Source organism: Podarcis raffonei, chromosome 4, assembly GCF_027172205.1.
Source record: "Podarcis raffonei isolate rPodRaf1 chromosome 4, rPodRaf1.pri, whole genome shotgun sequence".
Classification (NCBI taxonomy): Eukaryota; Metazoa; Chordata; class Lepidosauria; order Squamata; family Lacertidae; genus Podarcis; species Podarcis raffonei.
The window spans coordinates 18,329,140-18,353,436 of NC_070605.1; the positions used below are offsets into that span (position 1 = coordinate 18,329,140).

At 46.7% G+C, this 24,297-nt stretch overlaps 1 protein-coding gene across 4 annotated transcripts in view; it reads right to left on the bottom strand.

The window, feature by feature from the left end:
* The window catches only part of SMCO4 (single-pass membrane protein with coiled-coil domains 4), a 48,731-nt gene that overhangs the window by 18,249 nt on the left and 6,185 nt on the right, over positions 1–24,297 (bottom strand). Inside the window, exon 1 of one of the 4 annotated variants that reach the window (XR_008330106.1) lies at positions 3,949–4,424. The exons of 2 other annotated variants lie outside the window; for them this stretch is intronic. Coding sequence is in view for 1 of the 2 variants with exons in the window: in XM_053385593.1 (XP_053241568.1) it covers positions 3,953–3,961 (9 nt within the window). In the remaining variant the exon portion in view is untranslated. Of the gene's footprint in view, positions 1–3,948; positions 4,425–24,297 lie in introns of those variants that run through there. One more of the 4 variants, XM_053385593.1, reaches the window with a different exon arrangement.

A 24,297-nucleotide genomic window follows, 5' to 3' on the forward strand; every position in this document is an offset into this window, starting at 1 on the left:
GAGATGAGTGCCGCAACCCCAGAGTCGGTCACAACTGGACCTAATGGTCAGGGGTCCCTTTACTTTTACTAAGAGGCCTTCAACAGCAGAGCACAATGATCGATTAGGTAGTATATAGGGGGTGAGACAACCTTTCAGGTATCCTGGTACCAAATTGTGTACCAAAACCAGCATCTTGAACTTAGCCCGGTACCTAACTGGCAACACAAATAATCCAAAACACCCGGAAGGTCACAGCCTCCCCATCCCTGCCTTAAGGAGAGGATGTTCCCAACCTCCTTGATGATATTGGTTTCTGAAATCGCTCTCTCTGCTCGCATGCCAGGGGAAAAGGGTACACTGAGAAGTTAGAAACTCAGATATATAAGTTAGTCATCAAATGGCACCTTAAACCTAGGTTGCGGTCGCCAAAACAGAATGTCTACGTGCCTTTTTTAATAAAAATAAATAAATCAGTGAGGTTTATTAATTCTATTTTTATTATTTGTTTCATTTCTATGTCTCTTTGTATTTTAAAGAAAAAGTTTCAAGGTGGTGTACAACACATTAAAACATCAAATAAAACAATCCAGAATAAAACCAATTCCAAGCTTCAAGGAAAATATTTCAGCTCCTTCTCTATGACATTTTGCTTTCCCCGTATTTATTTACCTCCTTAATTTATAGTATAGACCTGGGAGATTGGGGTTCAAATCCCCACTCAGTCAGGAAGCTCCCTGGGCGACCTTGGAGCCAGTCGCAGCCTCTTAACCAGGCATAGGCAACCTCGGCCCTCCAGATGTTTTGAGACTACAATTCCCATCATCCCTGACCACTGGTCCTGTTAGCTAGGGATGATGGGAGTTGTAGTCACAAAACATCTGGAGGGCCGAGGTTGCCTATGCCTGCTCTTAACCTACCTCACAGGGCCATTGCAAGGATTAACTGAGGAGGGGGGGGTGAACCATGGATTCCCTGGAGAAAAAGGTGAGAGATAAATGCAATGAATAAGTTCTTCTGCTTACCTGCTTGAGAAAGCTGGAGGGACCAGCCAGGTGGAGATACGTAACACCCAGAGATCTCCACAGTCGCAACTGGACCTGCGCCGGTTGCAAAACACGTCTGTCTAATTGCAAACACTGTACACGATGGAGGAGAATCTCATCCTTATTAATTCTAGGTTTATTTCCCATACACACTCGCCAAAGACAGCTCAGCGCCATCTATGGAGAAGGACTTTTGGAGACTGGAGCTGAAATGCAGGCCACCTGATTCCTGCTCCACACGTAACAGGCCAGTGAGAGCAGAACTGAACAAGAAGAACGGTTAGATTCACCTGGATAGGAGTTTCCTCTGTGAGCAGACGGAGGAATTCAGCCCTAATTACCAAGTGATGCCTAGGCAGCTGCCCGCAGGGAGCTTCCCGACTGGAAGGAAAGCTTGTTTGATTAGTCTCTTCCAGCTTGTCAGATTGGCAGGGGAGATGTCGGGGTTTAGCTTTATTAAGGAGGAAGAGGTGAAGCTCATCTTTCTCCCCTGCCCCGAGCCTGCGTGGAAAGGACCTAATAAAAGTGTTTGTTTGGTTCTAAAGCAAATTAAGCAGCCAATTTATCAGCAGGAGAATAATGCAACTTCAAAGGCTGGAAATAGGTGTTTTTTGTTTCATTTTTATAAATGCCTATTATTGCATCGGCTGGTAAGGATGCTGATAATAAATGGGATCAGAGCAGGTGTGGAGGCCAGGGGCTTAAATTTCCCCTTCCACACCTGCTTGGATTCTGTTAATTACCAGTTCCACACATTATTAGACAGACAGACAGAGCAGGTTGCATATATATCACACCTTAGATCAGGGTTTCCCAAACTTGGGTCTCCAGCTGTTTTTGGACTACAAGTCCCATCATCTGTGGCCCTGCTAGCTAGGGAATGATGGGAGTTGTAGTCCAAAAGCAGCTGGAGGTCCAAGCCTGGGAAGCCCTGCTTTAGATCAGGCATAGGCAAACTCCGGCCCTCCAGATGTTTGGGACCACAATTCCCATCATCCCTGACCACTGGTCCTGTTAGCTAGGGATGATGGGAATTGTAGTCCCAAACATCTGGAGGGCTATAGTTTGCCTATGCCTGCTTCAGAGACATCATGTGTAGCTTGGCTCTAAGCATCATTGACCCGGGAAAGAGAAATGGGCCTCTGGGTTTGACATTTTATTATACGTGCTGGAAGCCACCCAGAGTGGCTGGGGAAACCCAGCCAGATGGGCGGGATATAATTATTACTGTTATTGTCACTATTATTATATGGGCAGCAGTGGGTGGTACCCAGTGCTGTTGTTCTGCTTGAGCATCAGAACTGCCCCCTCCTCTCCCTTGCAGCCAGCCCCCCCCCCGGCAAACCCCTCAAAATCTGCTCCAGAGGGTATAGGGACCCTGCAAAGTAGATTTTGGGGGCCTGCAGGGAGAGGAGAGGGAGCCCCGCCATGCAAGTGAAACTCCACACAGAGCTGGAGACATGCCAATCATTTGAAACTGACTGGGGGTGTGTGTGGGGATCTAATGTAGACATTAGGCTGGAATGTTTCCAACCACGTCAACAGGTGTCCAGACCTCCACCTGTGCAACAAGATTTTCTTTCTTACTCTCTTCTCCCCTTGCCCCATGCCCCACAAATCTGCTCCAGAGGATTGGGGGATCCTCCAGCCCAGAACAGATTTGGGGGGGGGCACCGGGAAAGAGAAAAAGGGGGAGGTGGCCAATCAAATCCCTGCCAGTCTCTCTTAATCCTACACATAAAGACAGTACAGAACAAAAAAAAAACTAAACCAAAAACTGAAACCGAATCCCCTTTGCTGAAATTCATTCCTTTTTCTCAGAAGAAGAAAAAATAAGCAAGCAGCAGGACTCTGCCTGGTATAGACAGGTAAGGCAGAGACATAATTGCCCTTTAATAAGAACAACAGGAGGCTTGGAACAAAATCCTGCAGCTCATTCTTCCGTCCGCCCTGTCGCTGTACCAATGAAAGAAAATTACCTCCCACTGGCTGTGCAGCAACGGCTCCTCGGCTCACAGATATTGAGTCAGCTTTTGCCAACCTGGCTGTCTGCCAGGCGTTTCGGACTACAACTCCCACTGGGAGAGGGTGGTGGGAGTTCTAGCTCGGAGCCTCTGGAAGCAACCCTGTTGGCTTCTCCTAACCTAAGGCATATCTTGCATGTGTATGTTAAGGCCATTAAAAGTGTTTTTGGACTACAATTCCCATCATCTCTGGTCCTGCTAGCTATGGATGATGGGACTTGTAGTCCAAAAGCAGCTGGAGACATAAGTTTGGCAAACCTTGCACTAATGCAGCTTTGGAGGAGCACATCGTTGGTTCCACATCATTCCTGGAATGCAACAATACATTCTCCAGGCCTCTTAACCTTTAAGGAAGGCACGGGGGACCTTTGTTGCTGAACTACAATTCCCATCATCCCTGGCCATTGGCTATGCTTGCCAGGCATGATGGGAGTTGTAGTTCAGCAATATCCCGAGGGACAAAGTTTCCCACAGCTGACCTAAGGATTTCTGTTCTGCCTTTTCACAGTGTCACACTTGAATCACTTCACGGCCTGCGGCGATTTTTCTTGTTTCTATTCCGGCACAATCCTCGCTAAAAGGAAAAACAAGGGCGCATTTATTAAGCACTTCTTCTCTGCTATAAATCCCCAGCGCTTCAAAGGCTAAGCCAAGCCTGACAGGAAACATCTTCCTTGGGCTAGTGTGTCTTCCAAAAGCTTTGCGGCTTCAACCGCTGCGCCAGATATAGAACTCTCCCTCAACCTTGCCTTGCAAACCGGTTATATATCGAGGTGAACGGAAATAATATTTTTAGTTCCTCGGGAGCTTGTGTCAAGGGCTCAAGCTACCTGGCACAGGGAACACCTCAAACCTTGCCAAATACAATGATATATTTAAAGGCAGATATATAGACTGACCTACAGCGAACATGAGGCCTGCGCGACTGATTTATCCTGAATTTGAATGAAGAGACTCTTAACGGATGCTGTTCTCTGGTGCAAAAAAGACTGAGCTACGGATAGTTGGTTGCTGAGGGAATCTGTTGCCAGGATTGGAATTTCCAGGTGGAATCCTGTGCTTGATAGGGAAGAGGCATCAGAACAGCTCCATCCAATTGGCTTCATGTATGGAAATGAGGCTGCCTTTCTCCTCCTTTTTAAAAATGCAATAGATCTTCCGCATCACACACGCACGTTTCTGATCTGGCTCTCTGTGGCAACGTGCTAAAAGGAAGCTGCTTTCAGATAGTGCGGTTATCTGAAATGGCTGCAATCGTCACCCAGGTGGGAGTACCAATATGCCTTCTAAAAAAATAAAATTAAAAAATCCAAATCGATAGGTTCTTGCACAGCAAATGTATTTGGAAAGGGGGGGGAGTGTAACAACAACAACAACAACAACAACAACAACATTCCACCCATCATTTGTGATCTCTCTCCAACAACATGCTGGACACGGCCTCAGTCCAGTATATCTGAAGGAGCGTCTCCACCCCCTTCGTTCTACCTGGACACTGAGGTCCAGTGCCCAGGGCCTTCTGGCAGTTCCCTCACTGCGAGAAGCCAAGTTACAGGGAACCAGGCAGAGGGCCTTCTCAGTAGTGGCACCCGCCCTGTGGCATGCCCTCCCACCAGATGTCAAAGAGAACAAGTACCAGACTTTTAGAAGACATCTGAAGGCAGCCTTGTTTTAGGGAAGCTTTTAATGTTTGATGCATTACTGTATTTTAATATTTTGTTGGAAGCCGCCCAGAGTGGCTGGGGAAGCCCAGCAAGATGGGCAGGGTATGTATGAATGAATGAATGAATAAATAAATAAATAAATTATTATTATTATTTAGTTGGCTACAGCAGGTTCCTCTACTGAAGTAGAAAAGCAAGCAAAAGTCAGTGTGCCAATATTTCACCTGATCAAAATTATCCTGCAGCTAACACTTAAGACTTTCATCATTTCCAGGTCACATCCAGTTTAGATTATACAGCATGTGCTCAGTCACAGGGCTCTGTTGAGGCGTTGCTGCCGCCAGTGCCTTTTTTCAGCTGCAGCGCACCAGAACGCAGTCGGGGCATCTCGCAGGTGTGTGCCATTGCAGGCAGGTGCTTCCCCCGTCCGCTTCTTGCCTTTACGTACTTCTGAGAAGCCCAAAACGAACACTCCAAGTCAAAACAGGCAGTGTGTGCGAGTCTACACTTTTTCAAAATCTAGGACTCCACTTTGCTCCTGGCTGCTCCTTTCCAAGCTACAGGACGGGGCCAATTCATATTTCCTTTTCTTCCACCCATCTCCCGTGTAGTGGCAGTGGGCCTGAAGCTTTCTAGCCAGGCCTCTGCTGTTGCATGTGTGCGCACTTGCGCAATGGCCATTCTGAGCTGCCCTAGCCATCCGCCCAAATCTAAGAGAATGAGAGCGTCAGGGACACATTGATTTGGCCTTCACCAGAACCAGGGGCGACTCCCAAACCAGCTAGGCAGTGAATGTGGCTGTTGTCAAACCAGCATCTGTTCAAGGTCTGCCCCAAGTCGCCTGCTGGCTTACTGCAACAACTTCACGGTGGGTTCCTGCACCTGTTTTTTCTTGAAAAACAGCACTGGCTGAAGTGTATTGATCCAGTTTTGTTCAACACACCACTGGCTTTCAGTTCGTTTCCAAGAACTGGTTACTAGCCACAAATCCCAAAATGGCTTGGCACCAGGATATCTAAAGGACCACTTCTTCTTCATATGAGCTTCCCTACCCACTGCAGTTTTCCCAGTAGTGATGTATGGAAGTGAGAGCTGGACCATAAAGAAGGCTGATCGCCGAAGAATGGATGCTTTTGAATATGGTGCTGGAGGAGACTCTTGAGAGTCCCATGGACTGCAAGAAGATCACACCTAACCATTCTTAAGGAAATCAGCCCTGAGTGCTCACTGGAAGGACAGATCCTGAAGCTGAGGCTCCAATACTTTGGCCACCTCATGAGAAGAGAAGACTCCCTGGAAAAGACCCTGATGCTGGGAAAGATGGAGGGCACAAGGAGAAGGGGACGACAGAGGACGAGATGGTTGGACAGTGTTCTCGAAGTGACCAGCATGAGTTTGACCAAACTGCGGAAGGCAGTGGAAGACAGGAGTGCCTGGCGTGCTCTGGTCCATGGGGTCACGAAGAGTCGGACACGACTAAACAACAACAACAACCCACTGCATTCTGCATTTGAGACTTTTATTGTTGCCTTCAGAGGCACAGTGGGCTGGGACTCCAAACAGGGCCTGTTCTGTTGTGGGACCCAAGATGGTCCAACACCCTTCCTCGCAAGCTCCAGCTAGCTTCATCCTTGATGGTTTTTGGGCAGGTTTACTATTCTGCCAGGCATTCGATCTGAATCAAATTTCTGTTTCCTTCTGAGTGTGTATTAAATGGCTCTATCATAATGCCGTGTGTGTGTGTCTCTGTGTGTGTGTTTATATATGCTTATAATTGAAAGACAACAGAGGGACTTTTGGGGGCTGAACACACACACAAAAAGGAGATATTATAAACAAAGCAAACAATTAAAATTCCAACAGAACTTATTTCTAAGGGCGAGTCATGACACCTGTCAGCTTATTACTCAATAATTATCCACAAGTGATATCCCAAATGTGTGAAAATAGCTACTACGGGCAGATTTTGAATATCATGACCATCACAGACTATGACTCACGGCTTTCAGAACACATTTTAAAACAGAAGGTAGGTTAGGAACTCTGGGCGATTTGAAGTAGGCTGGCAAGGACCTGATTCCAAACTGCTTCGCGACGAAAACAATAGCACTTCCTCCAATTATTCAGCCGAGATGGAGAAAGCTCTGGCGAGGAAGTTTTTGTGTAGAAAGGACTGCGAGTTCAGTTCTGGCCCTCAAAAGGAATTCCTGGGCTCTGGGTTCTTTGATGCTGAGCGCATGTCTTTTCCAAAGCTGGCTCAAGTAAGATCCCGCCAGCCTGACGGCTGCCACTCTCCCCTGCTAAAAAAAATCCGTACCCACAAAGCACGCGAAATAACACAAATAAAAGGCGCAAGGCTGTTCCAAGAAAGCGGCAATTGGCATGCACAGCTACACCTTGTTGCATTACGTGCACATGTGAAATCAGTTCCCTGTAACTACCTCTTGGCTCTACAGAAGCATATTCGGGTCTTTCCCAGTTCCTACTTTTGAAAGCCAGCACTGCAGAGATGACGCGCCGAGCGCGGGACGACTTGAGACGGCAAACACTTGCTCTCGCCTAGCCCTCCATAAATCAGGACTGACAACAGTAGATTATTACTCATTCAGCGTAGAGCATTCTTGGGGCCCGGGGAGTGCTGGCATCCTTCCAAGAGCTGGTGAACATTGGTTCATATACATGTAAATGCTTTATTTTTCTCCGCATAGGCAATTTCACAAAATGAAACACCAAATTAGAGAAAAGCCTGGTATGTGTGTGTTTTCCCCCTCCCTGGCTTGATGTCTGTCTCAGATACAGAAAACCATTTTTTATATATATATAAAAGGATCTCATCCCTTCTCCACCCCCCTGTCCCCCCCCCCAACACACACCCCAGATTCAACAGGGAAAAGTCACCACTTCCTTTGATAGAAAGACAATTTTGCTGTGGAAACATGAAAGCATTCCGTATAAATATTAATCATGGGCACTGTTCTGGAGTTAAAGGAGGACAGGCTTATCCCAGGCTCCTGTGGCGATTTCAGTTGCCCAGTGTATACTGATGAGGTTTTCCGATGCAGGGAGCCAGCGTTCTAAATTAAGGTGCTTTTCAGCAAAAAAAAACAGCCACCAGCATCGGGGGGTGGGGTGGGTTAAGGTCCATAAATCCCACTTGCAAAACAAAACGCCATGGCGCCCTCTGGTTCTGTCTGCCCCTCTCATTTTTCTACAACTGCATTTTTTATTTTTTGGGAAGGTTGCCTGTTTTAAGGGATGCTGCTTGCTTTTTGGGTCTGTTTCATCTGTTTTCAAGTGTGGTGTAGTAGATGTGTTGCCTGTTTGGAGGCAAGGGTTCTGAGCACCGCCCGCTTTTCCTTCTGCGGAATGGGTATTTTTTTGGGGTGCCCACAACCCATTCCACATGCAAACCGTGTGCTTTGCCCCACAGAGCTCTGATCCCTTCCCAAAAGGGCAGCTCCAGCTAAACGGAACAGGGCTGGTCCAAGGCATTTTGCTGCCTGAGGCGGAGGATATGACGCCCAAGTATCTGGAGCAAACTGGACGGAGCTGGATCTTACTTCAACACTGGCGACAAGACCACATCCTCTGCTTGTGGGGCACGGGGCAAGCTATGTGACACATACACACCAACCCCTCACCTGTGCTTCTCCCCTCCTGCATTCGCCGCCTGAGGCGCCTCATTCGACCCACTGTTAGGGCTGGCCTTGCCAGAATGAAGGAAAAAGCAGTCTTCTAGCTGTTGCTCAAGATTAGCAACCCACAGCCGCATGCGCACCCATGCACTTAAAGTGTGTAGCTTTCCTGCAAAGAATCCTGGGAACTGCCATTTGTAAAGGGTACTGGGAATTGTAGCTCCATGAGGGGGAAACTACAATTCCCATGATTCTTTGGAGGGGGAAATCCTCTTGCACGTGTTAGTACTCGCCCTACTAATGCAATAAATTAGTTGAATACTGCCCTTAGTTGTTTGCCCGATTTTTCACTTTAAGGCAAAGGTGCCCAAACTTTTCCCAAAGAGGGCCAGATTTGATGAACTGAACATACGTGAGGGCCGACCAAGGTTGCTGAGCTTTTTTTTAGGTTTGAACTTCTTGAGCTTTTTTTGGGATTTAACCCCAATAAATAAACTGCCACAGGGGCCGGATCAAACCAGCCAGAGGGCCAGATTAGGCCCCCATAATAGACTTTGAGCATGCCTGCTTTAAGGGTTTTTTTGGGGCATTTTTAATTTGCTTTTGTCTTCTTGCACTTTGTTAAAAGTTATTTGCTGGTTTTAAATTACATTAATATGCTGCGGAGGGGGGCGGGATTACTTGTTATTCATGCTTTTGTACCCCACCCCGCATTCTTTCAATAAGAAGCAGTTAATGAACACTCTATATAAATGTTTGATCAAGACGCAAATCCTCTTCACAAATCTTATTTAAAAAGGAGCCCGCGTTCAAGTGTTTCTTATTTTGTCTACGATACAAATTCTACCTCTTTATTTCATTTTACTAGGCAATTGGTATTTCAAGGCTCATTGCAGCTGAAGAAACAATGTTCTCTCGGTAGCAAGCGCTGGTCAAACTTTGAGAGTTTCATCTTCTAGCGATTCACCCAGCTGTGTCATCGTAATACAACAGACAACACCATCTCCCCTCCTTTATTTCTGCACTAAACTCAGGAGTTTGGGCTGAATGGAAGGTCGATAACAGCTGAACGGAGTCTCCAAATGATCTGAAACCCATTGCGCAAGTTATCACTTGACCGCTCAAGCTTGTGCCCGGCAGGACCAAAGGCCACTTTTTCTCCCAGAGAAAGTGTTTCTCTCAATCTAGTGTTCTTACAAGAGAAGCCACACAGATCATTCAACGCAACTGGTCTCTGTGTGACGCCGCCCTTGTCGATTTGGTTTGGGAACGGCAACCAGGGCAGAATGCCATAGCTGGGCTACTTACTGCAGAATAGCTCAGTTGGTAGAGCACAGGACTCTTAGGCTTAGGGTTGTGCGTTCCAACCCCACGCTGGGCAAAAAGATTGCTAAGGGTTGGACTAGATGACGCTCTGGTCCCCTTCCAATTCTACAATTCTATGACCCATTCACACACATGTAACACCTTTCCTGAAGCTGCTGCACAAGTTACCAATTTGCTCCCCAGCCAACTTTAAGGTTCTGCTATGAGTTGTTGCAGGGACGCGGGTGGCGCTGTGGGTTAAACCACAGAGCCTAGGACTTGCTGATCAGAAGGTCGGCGGTTCGAATCCCCGCGACGGGGTGAGCTCCCGTTGCTCGGTCCCTGCTCCTGCCAACCTAGCAGTTCGAAAGCAAGTCAAAGTGCAAGTAGATAAATAGGTACCGCTCCAGCGGGAAGGTAAATGGCATTTCATAGAACTGTAGAGTTGGAAGAGACCACCAGGGTCATCTAGTCCAACCCCCTGCAATGCAGGAATCTTTCTGCACAATGTGGGGCTCAAACCCACAAACCTGAGATTAAGAGTCTCACGCTCCACTCACTGAGCCATCCATTGTCAGTTTATTCCACTTATACCTCAGCAAGAGCCAAGCAGGGTCCACCAGTAGGCAGGGTTTGAAATTAGCAGGGCACCAGGAGCATTTCACACCTAAAGATTCTCCATTTGCGAGTACCTCCAAAAGTCAGGGTGCCATTTTTTTGCACCTGGCTGACACTCAAGTATTACTGAAATCTATGTGCTCTGAAGCCTCAAAGTATATGTTAAGGACAGACAATACGTTAAGGAGTTTAAGAATAAAGAGTTAAAGTATTTTGAAAACTGAAGTACAGTGGTACCTCTGGTTGCGAACGGGATCCGTTCCAGAGGCCCATTCACAACATGAAAAGAACGCAACCCACAGCGGTGCATCTGCGCACGCGCGGGTTGCGATTTGCATGACATCATTTTGCGCTTCTGCACATGTGCAAGCGGCAAAACCCGGAAGTAACCCTTTCCGGTACTTCCGGGTCGCCGTGGGACGTATCCTGAAAGAACGTAACATGAAGCGGACGTAACATGAAGTATGACTGTATGGTACCAATTTTTTTTATTGCAAACACTGAATTAAACATGTATTAACAAATTCTGTTTAAAATGTGATATGAACAATTTGTCACTTATGTTAATTGTGTATTAGTTCATGCTTATCAAAATAATAAATAAAAAGTCTTTTGCCAACTTCCCCCCAAAACTGGCAACTAAATATTCTGTTTTGGTGCCCACAACCCAGGTCTCATGAGCCATTTGGCTCCTCGCTTTTCTATCCCAGTTTCTAACACTGCCTATACGTTTGCTCATAACCAGAAAACCATGGTTAGCCAGCAACCCTGGTTTATTGTGCTGTGCAACCATGGCCACTCTGCCACAAGTATGAATCTGTACTTTTAGAGCAGCAGGAATGTCCACATTATTCATACAGGTACATTCCACACCAGAAAATATCCAACTACAGTGGATGCTTGGGTTGTGAACATGATCCGCGCAGGATGCACATCCGCAACCCGCAGCGGCGCATCTACACACACGCGGATTGCGATTCAGTGCTTCTGCGCATGCGCAAAGCACAATTTAGTGCTTCTGCGCATGCTCGACCGCCGAAACCCAGAAGTAACCCATTCTGGTACTTCCATGTTTCGGCGGTCCATATCTCGAAAAAACGCAACCTGAAGCATCTGTAACCCGAGGTATGACTGTAAGAGGAAGTGTGCCTCTCAAGGAGGCTCGTGGCCATGTGCCAGAAATCACTAATGCCAGAAGCACAACTGCCGCACGTTCAGAAACATGCACCTCTGCATCATGCTTGCAAACGAACAACTAGGGTATGAATCAGCCCAGCAAAACACATCTTTTCTCACCTTAGGCACTTGAAGATGTTAAAGTTAGCACTTCTTTCTCCAAAATACTTGATAACCCAACAGCACGGACAGCGAGTGGCACAGACAGTGGAGTTAGCAAGATTGCAATTTGATTGCCCCGTACTGGAGCCTGTCGCTGACTGAGCCACACAAGACGAAGGCAAACAAGAGAATCTAACTGATTATAAGGAAAATACCTATTGATCAACGATTGCCTACAATTCAACACCGGTAATTGCATTCTGCTCCTCTAAATTCCCCTGGTGAGTAGGAACTGGAAAGGGCTGAGAAGCACGCAGCCGCTCTCTGACAAAGAGATTGGGCTGGTATATAGTAATATACAGTGGTACCTCAGGTTAAGTACTTAATTCGTTCCGGAGGTCCATACTTAACCTGAAACTGTTCTTAACCTGAAGCACCACTTTAGCTAATGGGGCCTCCCGCTACTGCTGCGCCGCCGGAGCACGATTTCTGTTCTCATCCTGAAGCAAAGTTCTTAACCTGAGGTAATATTTCTGGGTTAGCAGAGTCTGTAACCTGAAGCGTATATAACCTGAAACATATGTAACCCGAAACATATGTAACCCAAAGTACCACTGTATTATATTACTATATACCAGCCCAATCTCTTTGTCAGAGAGCGGCTGAGACATCACCTTGCTGACCAAGGTCTGTATAGTTAAAGCTATGGTTTTCCCAGTAGTGATGTATGGAAGTGAGAGCTGGACCATAAAGAAGGCTGATCGCCAAAGAATGGATGCTTTTGAATTCTGGTGCTGGAGGAGACTCTTGAGAGTCCCATGGACTGCAAGAAGATCAAACCTCTCCATTCTGAAGGAAATCAGCCCTGAGTGCTCACTGGAAGGACAGATCCTGAAGCTGAGGCTCCAATACTTTGGCCACCCCATGAGAACAGAAGACTCCCTGGAAAAGACCCTGATGTTGGGACCCCTGGTCCATGGGGTCATGAAGAGTCGGGCACGACTAAACGACAACAATATAGTAATAACCCCACTTTTTCCATACACACATTGCAAACATGCCAAATATGAAGCCAAATACAGTGGAGGATAAAAGTCAACAACTACAGTGGTACCACGGGTTAAGTACTTAATTCGTTCCGGAGGTCTGTTCTTAACCTGAAACTGTTCTTAAACTGAAGCACCACTTTAGCTAATGGAGCCTCCTGCTGACGCCGCACCGCCAGAGCACGATTTATGTTCCCATCCTGAAACAAAGTTCTTAACCTGAGGTACTATTTCTGGGTTAGCGGAGTCTGTAACCTGAAGCGTATGTAACCCGAGGTACCACTGTATTGACTTCAAAATAGGGAAAGACGCGGTTACATCAATTATCCCAAATTTTACCACTCTCCAAACCCAAACTCAGGATGAAAACACGGAAGCCAAAACTGGGGGGGGGGGGGGAAATATTCCTGCATTGCTCCCACCCCTATCAAATCATTTGGGGAGAAGGCAGACTGAGAGTTATTGCATTCCTACTTTCCCAGTGACAAATCTCCCAGCACATTGATTGAGGCGGAAGACCGCTTCTCCTCCTCCTTACCCTTTTGAAAATAAGATAAATAAAATCTAGTACCGCTCTTTATTCTTTGCGATTTCTTTGTGCAAACAGAGAAAAATTTGAGCAAAGCCTTCGGAGGGCGCGTGGTGTCGGGAGAGAGAGAAAAGGGAACGCTTTATTCGGAAATTACTAGTCCTCTGCCATAAACAATGAGTCTCAAGAATGCAAATGAGTTTCACTAAAAGCAAAGAGGTACAAGCGCCTTCCCTGGGAGAGGATGAAAGTTGAAAGTGGGAGGGAGGGTCGAAATATATATATATAAAGGAGATGAAAGGCAAGAAATCGAAGTCTAAAATCGAAGTCTAAACAAAATTAAAACGGGGAGAGTCTACGCTGGGCGGGAGCCGCAGAAACCGTGAGATTAGCCATTTCAAAAAAAATTGAGGCAGGCTGGCTAATAGGCAGCACTTGGGGAAAGGGGGACAACTTAACATGAAACCAAGGGGGGGAGTGAGGAGGTGGAAATACAATTAGCGGGCAGAAAATGGAATTTTAGAAGAAAACTGAGCGGGGAAACAATTTAATCCATGCTGAAAGAAAAGCTCAAGAGGCATTCAAGATATTTCAGAAGGATCTCGGGCAAGGAGGTGAATGTAGCTTAGTGGTAAAACACCTGGTTTGCATGCAAGAGGTCTCAGGTTCGTATCACTCATACCATGAGTTGAAAGGAGCTCAGATGGGAGAAGTGGCGAAGTCCTCTGTCAATATCCATGGAGAGATGCCCTCAAACTGAGCTAGGTTGGACCAGGGGTGTAAGGGACCTTCTCAAGCTCACACAACCTTTTTTCAAACTTGCATGTCATGTCCTTAGAGGCAACCCATGCATACTGATTGTGCTGTGGCTGGATAGCTCAGTCAAGAGAGCAGGAGACTTTTCATCTCCGGGTTGTGGGTTCGAGTCCCATTTTGGACAGGAGATTCCTGTACTGTGGGGGTTTGGACTAGATGGCCCTTGGGGTCCCTTACAACGCTACAATTCTATGATCAGGCACACCGGTCAGCTGGTCACAGCCCTCCCCACAATGGTGAAATAATAGTCCACATTTCAAGCTTTCGTTATTAATATTATTATTTATTGAATTTGTATCCAATGTTCTCAGGGAAGTTATACTGTCGTGGGGGATATGGTGAGGGGCTGGGCTCTCTATAGCCATTTTCTCAGAAGGAAAAAATGCAGTACATCAAATTTGTACTGCAAATGAAGAAATTAGACATTTAAGAGTCAAGTAGGTTTGCTAGGAGACATCCCGGGTGAATACAAGCTACATATTTTATTTACTTGTGACTCAAAACGGCTGATTTATTCAATTCCGTAATATCACGAGACAATATATTCTTTAAATATGTCTAACACTTAAACAGAAAGCTACTGACTACCTATATCATCTGAGGTCTGTGCCTGTGTCTGGCTGTCCCCTCAGTGCACAAAGAGTTCAGAGGCTTTCACTTCTGCATTCAATAGACCGCAGCTTTATGATGCTGGATTCCCTGATCATGTAGGAAATCCATGTTGTAGAATCCCTGTCTGACAGCCAGTATTAGAAACTCAAGATATAGGAGCTGAGTGCCAAATGGCTTCTTCAACCAATGTTATAATTGCCAAAACGGAATGTCTAGTTCAGGGGTCAGCAAGGTTTACCTCGACTGGGCCGGTTCACTCCAGCGGTGATCCCTCTGTGGGCCGGATTTCGCACGTGCGGCCGCGATTTCCGGCGTCTGCGCAGATGCGATTTCTGGCACTGCGGAAGCAAGTCGTGGGCCGGTTAAACAGCCCACATAGGCCGCTTGTGGCCCATGGGCCTTAGGTTTACTCCTGGTCTAGTTGCCATTTTGGGGCTAGATGGCTCGAACGTCTTGTTTTTCAAATGATGGACCGACTGAGATTGATTCTAAGTGAAACATCTGGGTGGTTCAGATAATAACCTTGAGCTAGGTTAAGAGTTTTGAGAACTTAAAGAAGAAAAGTCACTTGACCCAGGGACAGTCCACATATAGACTGGCCTATTCCGACCTCTTTTTCTTAATGGTGACTGCTCCTGCTGAGGCTGCACAGAAAAAGCATTTTGGTTCCAGAAATTCATCCTGATTGGGCAGGTAAAACAGAACTGATAGATTTCTACAGGATGGGGGTATTAGTGTGTGAAAACAGTCCAGATCCAATGATCCCTAGGCATGCGCCACCAAATGGTGGTGATGTCTGGAGCAACATATTCACTTGGTCACAAGTACAGTGGTACCTCCGGTTGCAGACCGGATCCGTTCCGGAGCTCCAGTCGGATCCCGAGGTTTTTGCAACCGGAGGTGCCTGTTCTGCGCATGCGGCGAAACCTGGAAAAATACTTCCGGGTTTGCCACATGCGTATCCCGAAGGATACGTAACCAGAGGTGCTCATAAGTAGAGGTACCATTATAGTCGAAAGACAGGTGCAAAATATGCCTGGTGCCTGCTGATAGCCATCCAGAATCTGCTTTTAAAAATCTAAACAAGAATAGTCTGCTGCTTTCAAAGGCAGTACACTCTTATTGAGCAACTCGTGCAATCAGAGAGTTCTTGTCATTTGAACTTGCTGGTTTGGTTCCTACCCAGTGCTGGATTTATGTACAGTGGTACCTCGGGTTACAGACACTTCAGGTTACAGACGCTTCAGGTTACAGACTCTGCTAACCCAGAAATAGTACCTCAGGTTAAGAACTTTGCTTCAGGATGAGAACAGAAATCGCACAGCGGTGCAGCGGGAGGCCCCATTACCTAAAGTGGCACCCACAGGAGTACTAGCTAGGTAAGGCAGCCTGCCAAGGAAGGTAAAAACATATACATATGTATACATATACATATGTACGCATAGATATATATGTGCACACATATCACCCTTAAATAGGTTGCTTTGATGGTGATTTTAACATCTCAAAGCATAAATCTGCTGATCCAGGTAATAATAATAATGTATTATTCATACTCCACCCATCTGGCTGGGTTTCCCTAGCCACTCTGGGTGGCTCCCAACAGAATATGAAAAACATGATAAAAGATCAAACATTAAAAACTTCCCTAAACAGGGCTGCTTTCAGATGTCTTCTAAAAATCAGATAGTGGTTATTTCCATGACATCTTGTTAGTGGCACAGGCCGGGTGCCACTAACAAGAAAGCCCTCTGCCTGGCTCCCTGTAACTTCACTTCTTGCAGTAAGGGAACCGCCAGAAGGCCCTCAGCGCTGGACCTCAGTGTCTGGGCTGAATGATGGGGGTGGAGACGCTCCTTCAGGTATACAGGGCCGAAACCGTTTAGGGCTTTAAAGGTCAGCACCAACACTTTGAATTGTGCTCGGAAACGTACTGGGAGCCAGTGTAGATCCTTTAGGATTGGCGGTCCCAACAGCCACTCCAAGTCACCAGTCTAGCTGCTGTATTCTGGATTAGTTGTAGTTTCTGGGTCACCTTCCAAGGTAGCCCCACGTTATTCGTCTGTTACCTTCTGAAATACCTTTCTGAAGCCTTATCTCAGGGGTTAGCTTGTGGCAAACAGTTCCATGGATTCACCTTTGCACTGCATTGAAGGTGAAGTAGATGTTACAAGAGGACATGGAGCTGACACTGAAAATGAAGTCCCCAATCACCTTCTCCTCGTCCATAATGTGTAGTAGTAAACTTGGCATATATCATTAGGCTTTGTGTTCCCCTGCACCTGACAGTGGATGGTCTAAGGTCGAGAAACATGCTATGTCAGTTTATTGGGTAAGTAAGCTGAAACACACATTGTGGAGATGAGGCAGCGCCTGTGGCCCTTTGAATGTGTAGTTCTGTCCCATCAGGACTGGCCCTATCAATAGGCAGAGTGAAGTTTTCATCACAGATAATTGATTCTGGGTGTCATTAACAGGCAACACATTCTGAGTCACTTCATTTATTATCATTATATTTTTACTGCCAGAGAGCAGGAGATTTCTCTTTCTTAAGTGCAGAATAAGTGAGCTAGTCCTGGGTACTGTGCACTTTGACTTGGTGGTGATGCCCACATCATTTCCTCCACCAAATCAGGTGGCAAAATACCTTGGGCCAGCCCTGACCCTCATTTCACAGTTGATTTAAAGGAAATACAGTGGTACCTCGGGTTACATACACTTCAGCTTACAGACTCTGCTAACCGAGAAATAGTGCTTCAGGTTAAGAACTTTGCTTCAGGATGAGAACAGAAATCGTGCTCCGTCGGTGCGGTGGCAGCGGGAGGCCCCATTAGGTAAAGTGGTACCTCAGGTTAAGAACAGTTTCAGGTTAAGAACGGACCTCCGGAACGAATTAAGTACTTAACCTGAGGTACCACTGTATAAGCTAAACAAGCTATAGCTTAGGGCCCCACTCTCTTGGGGGGCCCCAAAAAATTAAAAGGGGGAAAAACTGGATGTAAATTTCCAAAATATAAGATTAAAAATCAAATTACTTTGACAAAATACAAATTTTATTATGTGCAAATGGCTTTAGATACCTATTAGGTCCATAAATTACCATATATAGCATATATTCCACACACAAAAACAGCAACAATTTGTTGTTGTCAAAGGACAGCTGGAGACATAAAGGGCCCCATTATCTTCAGTAGCATAGGGTCTCATCAAACCTAAATCCGGCCCTGTTCCCACTCATGACAGAAAACAAGACTTGCTCCACCTTCTGAGCCAGGCTTTCACATATATGAGAAACACTATCTTCTGACCTCTTCAGCAGACTAAACATCCCCAGTGCTCCTCATGGAACTCCCATCTCCCAATTCATCACCAACTATGTCAAACTCTCCTGGACATGTTCCAGTGCGTCAATATTTTTATGAAACAGCAGCACCCAGAAGAGGGGGCAATACCCCAGGCGGCAGGTGGTTCTAACAAACCATAATTAAGACTAGGCATGACTTAGGGTTTCATCCAAACCCTAAACGGCAGGAAGTGGGAGCTTCCAAATTCCTCCTTGAGGCCAGGGCAGCACAAAAGCTGAAGGGGCACTTCTGATTTCATAGAATTGTAGAGTTGGAAGGGACACCTTGAGTCATCTAGTCTGACCCCCTGCAAGGCATGAATCTTCGGTATATGCAAAAATCCACAGTAGGCTTACCAAGAACAGGATGTATATCTGTACGCACACAAAATATGTGCACCAGCTCTGCCTAAGTTTAAGCTAGACCATTGGCCCACAGATCCCAGAGCTACTTACACGAACAGGTAGTGGCTATTCAAGGTCTCAGGCTGCAATGTTTTCCAGCCTTGTTGCTTGGGATCTCACCACAAATGCGAAAGCATTTCCCTGAAGGCTTTTTTGCAAAATGCACCCGCACACACACTCCCCGTGTACTTTGCTTAAACCTGCCACAGAATTTATCCCTCCTCCCTGCCAGTCTCTGATAATCTTATCCGTTTAGAAAGAAACTTTTTAAGCCTGCAGATTAAGGATTTATTTGATAATTCCATGCAGCTGGTTCTATGAAGTTTGTTAGCAGAAGGGGGGGCAGAGAGGAACTGCAGACTTTGGCTCAGTGCAGAATGGAGTTTGATGGGCCAATGGTCTGAAAACGCATAAGGCACCTTCCTGGTGTTGTTCTAAGGGCAACTAAAATGATAGAAAGATTGGAGCGTCTTCCCTAAGGGAAAGACTGTAAAGCATCTGTGAGCTTTTAGGGGGAGGTTGGGGGGGAAATGCGTCCAAAAGGAGATATGGCAAAGATCTATAAGATTAACAATGGCATTGAACGCAGGAATTATTTCTCCCTTCTCTAACTGTAAAAATTTGGTTCGCTCATTGAAGCTGGTTGACAATGGACTCAGGACTTAATGGATGACTTTCACATTACGGATAGGGGACCTACGGCACTCACTGCCACAAGATGCAGTTGGTGGTCTCCCTGACAACTCTTGGCACCCTTAAACTACAGTTCCCAGCATTCCTAGAGGAGAAGCCACGACTTTCCAAAGTATATAATGCCCAGAAACTTGCCATTTGTCCCCCCTTCCTCTGCCTGTAGATTCTGATGGCTCTCCTGCAATCGCTTCTCGCTATAGGCATGATGACGGCCATCGAGAGGCTAATTTATTTCCAAAATAACTCATAAGCTCAAGCCAGTCTGGAAGCCCTCAGCGCTGCAGGCAACCGCAACAGCTCTCGGCACAATTGGTTTTGGCACGGCATCCTAGAACAGCACGCGAGGAGCTCCGTGACGTGCCGAGGGAAATGTTCTTGCGCAGAGAGGAATGATTGAATCTAAACAAATAGGGAGACCCATGGGAGGGGGGATTGCCAGACGCTTTTACCCAGAAACTGCTAGGCACCGCATCCTGGACAGTCCCCACTCAGAGAGTTTACAATCCACGCTAAACAGAAGGCAGGGGAGAGGAGTTAAGGATTAACAAAATGTGTTAACCAGATGGCTATGGAGATGCGGCCGAGCTGCAGATGGCTGAAACACAGCCGTGCTGAAGAAGTGGGCCAAGTTGGTCTTAATTAACTTATCTAATTTGCTACGGTAGCGACGGTCATTGGTCTCGATGTTTTGTTTTTTGAGGAAGCCATGAGACTCGTGCTTCATTTGTCTATCAGCGGCTATAGGCCAAGAAATCTGAACAGAGAGTGTGCCCTGCTTTCGCCAAGATCCTGCCTGGCCACTGTGAGAACAGGATTCTGGGGAATGTGGGCCGCTGGCCTGATCCAGCACAGAACTCTACTTATGTTCTAAAGTGAAGCAGTAGCCACCAGCCGCTTCGGATATCTCAGAGACATCTCTTTCCTTGACCCACAAGACTTGCCCCTGTCACTGATGCTTTGATAATACTGTTCGCGTTTGGATCTCTGCTTTTCTCCAGCGTCCTCTACAGAACTAATTTCAAGGGGGGGTGCAGGGGGAGGATGGGGGGAAGCCCCCATTGCACAAGAAAAAGTCCTTGTGCAGGGGTTCCACTGTCCTTAGTCAGGGATTCAACTGATGCACAAAGCTAAGAGGCTCACCTGTTGTCCTGCCCACTATGGCCTCTGGCCATGCCCACCTCTGACATGTAGCCTCTAGAAGATAAAGGTAAAGGTAAAGAGACCCCTGACCATTAGGTCCAGTTGTGACCGACTCTGGGGTTGAGGCGCTCATCTCGCTTTATTGGCCGAGGGAGTCGGCGTACAGCATGACTAAGCCGCTTCAGGCGAACCAGAGCAGCGCTCGGAAACGCCGTTTACCTTCCCGCCGGAGTGGTACCTATTTATCTACTTGCACTTTGACGTGCTTTCGAACTGCTAGGTTGGCAGGAGCTCTAAAAGATAGATAGATGATAGATAGATAGATAAACTTTATGTCACGTTAGCCAACAGCCATAGCAACATAAAACAAGCAATATATACAAATAAAATATATACAAATAAAAAGACAGCAGTGGGTAAACAGGGCAATTAAATGACCAAGGTTATCGTTCAGATAGTGGCCCTTAATCTCACTGCACCCTCGATAAACCTAGCAACCTTTGCTGTTGTCTGATCATTTTGATCTGATAAAAGAAAGAACAACGTGGCCTCAGATGGGCGGCCTGGGATGGTAAGTAAGAGTGGGGTAATGATCTCATGTGAGGTAATGTGAGGGCGATCTGGCTGCGACATCTGTCACCCCATTGATCGCCAGGGTTGATTCGGCCGATCTGGCTGGCTAGGCGGGTGTCCCCTTCCTCCCTCACCGCTCCATGTGCGTCCCTCCCAAAGCTGCGCGCTCGGTGGAAGAGGACGACCATCCCAGATAGGAGTGGCCTCTAGAATGCAGCCCTCAGCCTGGAAAATTGCTCCTGTGTTTTAATGGCACTCACCTCCTGAGTTTGCTGATAGGACTGTCTCAGACTGGTTGGATGCAGAGTTATGATGGGAGGAACCAGCTGGGAAACCTCCAAGGGAAGAAGGTTCAGATCCTGGGAAGTGGTGGTAGGATGACGATGACCGGTCAGAGGGAGAAGGCTGGGGAATGGAGGTGTCAGGAGCTGAAGAGGTAACCGGCTTTAGTGAGCAGGAAGAGGCTGTGGCAGAGGGAAGTGTGGAATCAGAGGTAGAAAAGGAAGCAGAAGAGGAGGGAGGCCAAGAAGCAGAGATGGGTCCAGCTGGTGAAGAAGACAGGGTGTCTCCCCTTCCTGCTGTAACAAGCTCCCCTCCCACCTGGTCTCGCAGAACCAGAAGAGGCATGAAACGAAAGGAGCAAAGGCATCAGCAATGTCATCAGCAGGCAAGACAAAATGCATCGGAACAGGACTTTTGGGTTTGGAGCTTGGCTACCAAATGGTAGTGTGCAGGGCAATCCTGACATCTCCACCGGCTGGAGTTGCCTGCCTGGGGATGCTTGGATCTGGGCCGTTTTCACACACTAGCAGCACACCCTGTAGAATTCTACCCGTGATATTTTATTTGCACAATCAGAACGAATGTCAGGAACCAAAAAGTCGTATTGAAAAATATGACTTCTGAGCCGTCTGGCCCCAAAACTGCAACTAGACATTCTGTTTTGGTGACTGTAACCCTGGTTTCAGGAGCCATTTGATGCCTATACCTGAGTTTCTAACGCTGAACACACTTCTTTGCTGCAACACCTGCCGCCCTATTGTAGATACAGAGTCCAGAAGAATGAGTTCAGCAACTCCAATACGGCAACTGCAGAAGCACAGGTATTGTCCTTATCTGGGATGCCTACAGCAAAGGGGAGACTGCACTTCATTGCGTCCACCTGAGCACAGCACCTCATTTGCATGCCTCTTTCATCTAGGGGCAAGAAGATCCCATTTCGTTGTCTCAGAGCCTGATGCATGACTAACACTTCTAGGTATGTTCCCGCCAGCAAGCTAACCAGGGCCTTGAGTGTTTGGAAAAGTAATTACATTGCTTAGCCCACATCTTGTTTTGCTCATTCCACCACAATAACAGTCCTTGCATTTCCAAGCACACACAAGCAGCGCCCGACTAAGTGACTGGGAGGGTAGATCAGGCACATTCCACTTATGCCTTCCCTCTCTGATGCTTCAGTAACACACTGCGGTCCAAAGGCAACAGAAGCACAAGGCTGGGCTGGTTAGAGCTACTCCCTGTTTCTAGTACAGAAAAAAAAAATTGGGTTCCTGAAATTCATTCCGATAAAACATTGCAGGCAGAATTCCACAGGATGTGGGATTAGTTCCAACCTGGCGCCCAACATCTCCATCATCTGGAGGTTCATGCATACCAAGATCCTTGGATCTTGACTGTTGCAAGTTGCCTACAGCCAGGTGCAAAAGGCGCCAGGCTAATTTCCAACACTGAAGGCAGCCTACGGGAGCCTTCTGGCGGCTCCATCGCTGCAAGAAGTGAGGTTACAGGGAACCGGGCATAGGGCCTTCTCGGTAGTGGCACCCGCCCTGTGGAACGCCCTCTGGGTCAAGGAGATAAACGATTATTAGGACCTTCCGTAGACATCTGTATCAGGAGGTTTTTAATGGTTGATGTTTTACTGTGGTTTTATAATTTGTTGGGAGCAGCCCAGAGTGGCTGGGGCAACCCAGTCAGATGAGCAGCATATAAATAATGTATGTTGTTGTTGTTGTTGTTGTTGTTGTTGTTATTACACAGGCTGTGCATGTGTTGTCATATACCTGGCAGTCAACGCTGGACAGCTGCTGCATTCAACTTGATGGGCTGCAAGTTGTGTAAGTCAAATCCTAAGCCACTATGCAACCCAAGTGGACCAAATCATATTTCCTTTTCAGATCTAAAGCACTCAGCCACATCTTTCAAGTTTATGAGTTCAAGAGACACTTAATCTCCCGGATAGTATCAAAGCAAGCATCCAACAACAGATGGAATTGGCGCTACTGACAATATCACTCCTTCAGACATTAAAAGCTACAAGGACTCATGTTCACCCAACAGGCCGGATGTTTTGCGATGGGCTTTTGGCACAACTAAAGTATTATTGGGGCGGGTGGGTAAGATCTGTTAATATTAAGGAAGTGTGCGCTTTACAAAAAGAAAAAAGATGGGCTCTTTTTTCATTTGTGCAGGTAGCTGTCAAACTCGGAATCTTTTTTAAAAGGAGGGCAAGTTGTAAATTAAACTTGGCTCAATAAACAATTCACATCTGTGCCCCCTTCGAACTGCCAAACTGTGCCTAGAAACTCAAGCAAAGCTGCACTGCTCACATTCAGAGCAGATTATCCTGCCAATTATTAGGGTTCTCCTTTTAATAATCTCCCGACATTCTTTAGTAGGCTGTGTTAATAGGAGCCTTCTGATCCCTCCCCCCTTTTCCTTTTCAATTACAACAATTCTGGCGGTTTAGGACATTTAATTCTTAAAGCCTAACAATGGAGCTCTCTTTTTCTTTCCCAAGTACGCCCCGCTTAATCTCTTCAAAGCACTTAAGAACTATTTTCGGACGACGGCAACTGTACCGCCAAACAGCTAAAGAGCAGATCTACGCACGCTTGCTAGATTAGCAACCTCATCTTAAGCAACGGGTCTGGAACACAGGATGCGATCTTAGACAGAGTTGGACCTTAATCCATCTGGCTCAGTACCGTCCACACTGACTGGAAGTGACTCTTCTGGGTTTCAGACAGAGGGACATTCCCAGACACAGCTGAAGAGGCTAAGGAATGAGCCTGGGTCCTTCTGCTTCCAAGAAAAATGCTTTGCCACCAATTTTCTCCAACATCTAGAAGTTCTCCAAGATCTTCACCAATCTGGGGCTCTCTAGTTGCTTTTTTAGACTACACTCCCCATGCTGGGTGGGCCTGATGAGAGGTGTAGTCCAAAACAGCTGGAAGAACTCACTGCCCCCTTGGCCATGAGGTGCCTACATTTTTTTCTCCCTTGAAAATTACACCGTGCTGAAACAGGAAGTTGGAAGAGTGACCCTCTTTCCCACTTCCTTTTACAACTCTATGTGCTTTCCAAGGCTCAGGTTAATTCTACAGGATCTTATACTCAGAGCTCTTGAAAAAGCAAAGGGAGCACATACACATTTTCTCTGTCTTTGGGGGGAGAGTAGGGAACAAAGGGGGTGGTGCCTAAAAAGTCTGGAAACCCCTGAAGCACTGAGCACAATGGGTCAATGATCTGACTCTGTTGCAATGTTCAAAATGCAATTACAGCGATACCTTGGTTTACAACCGTAATCCGTTC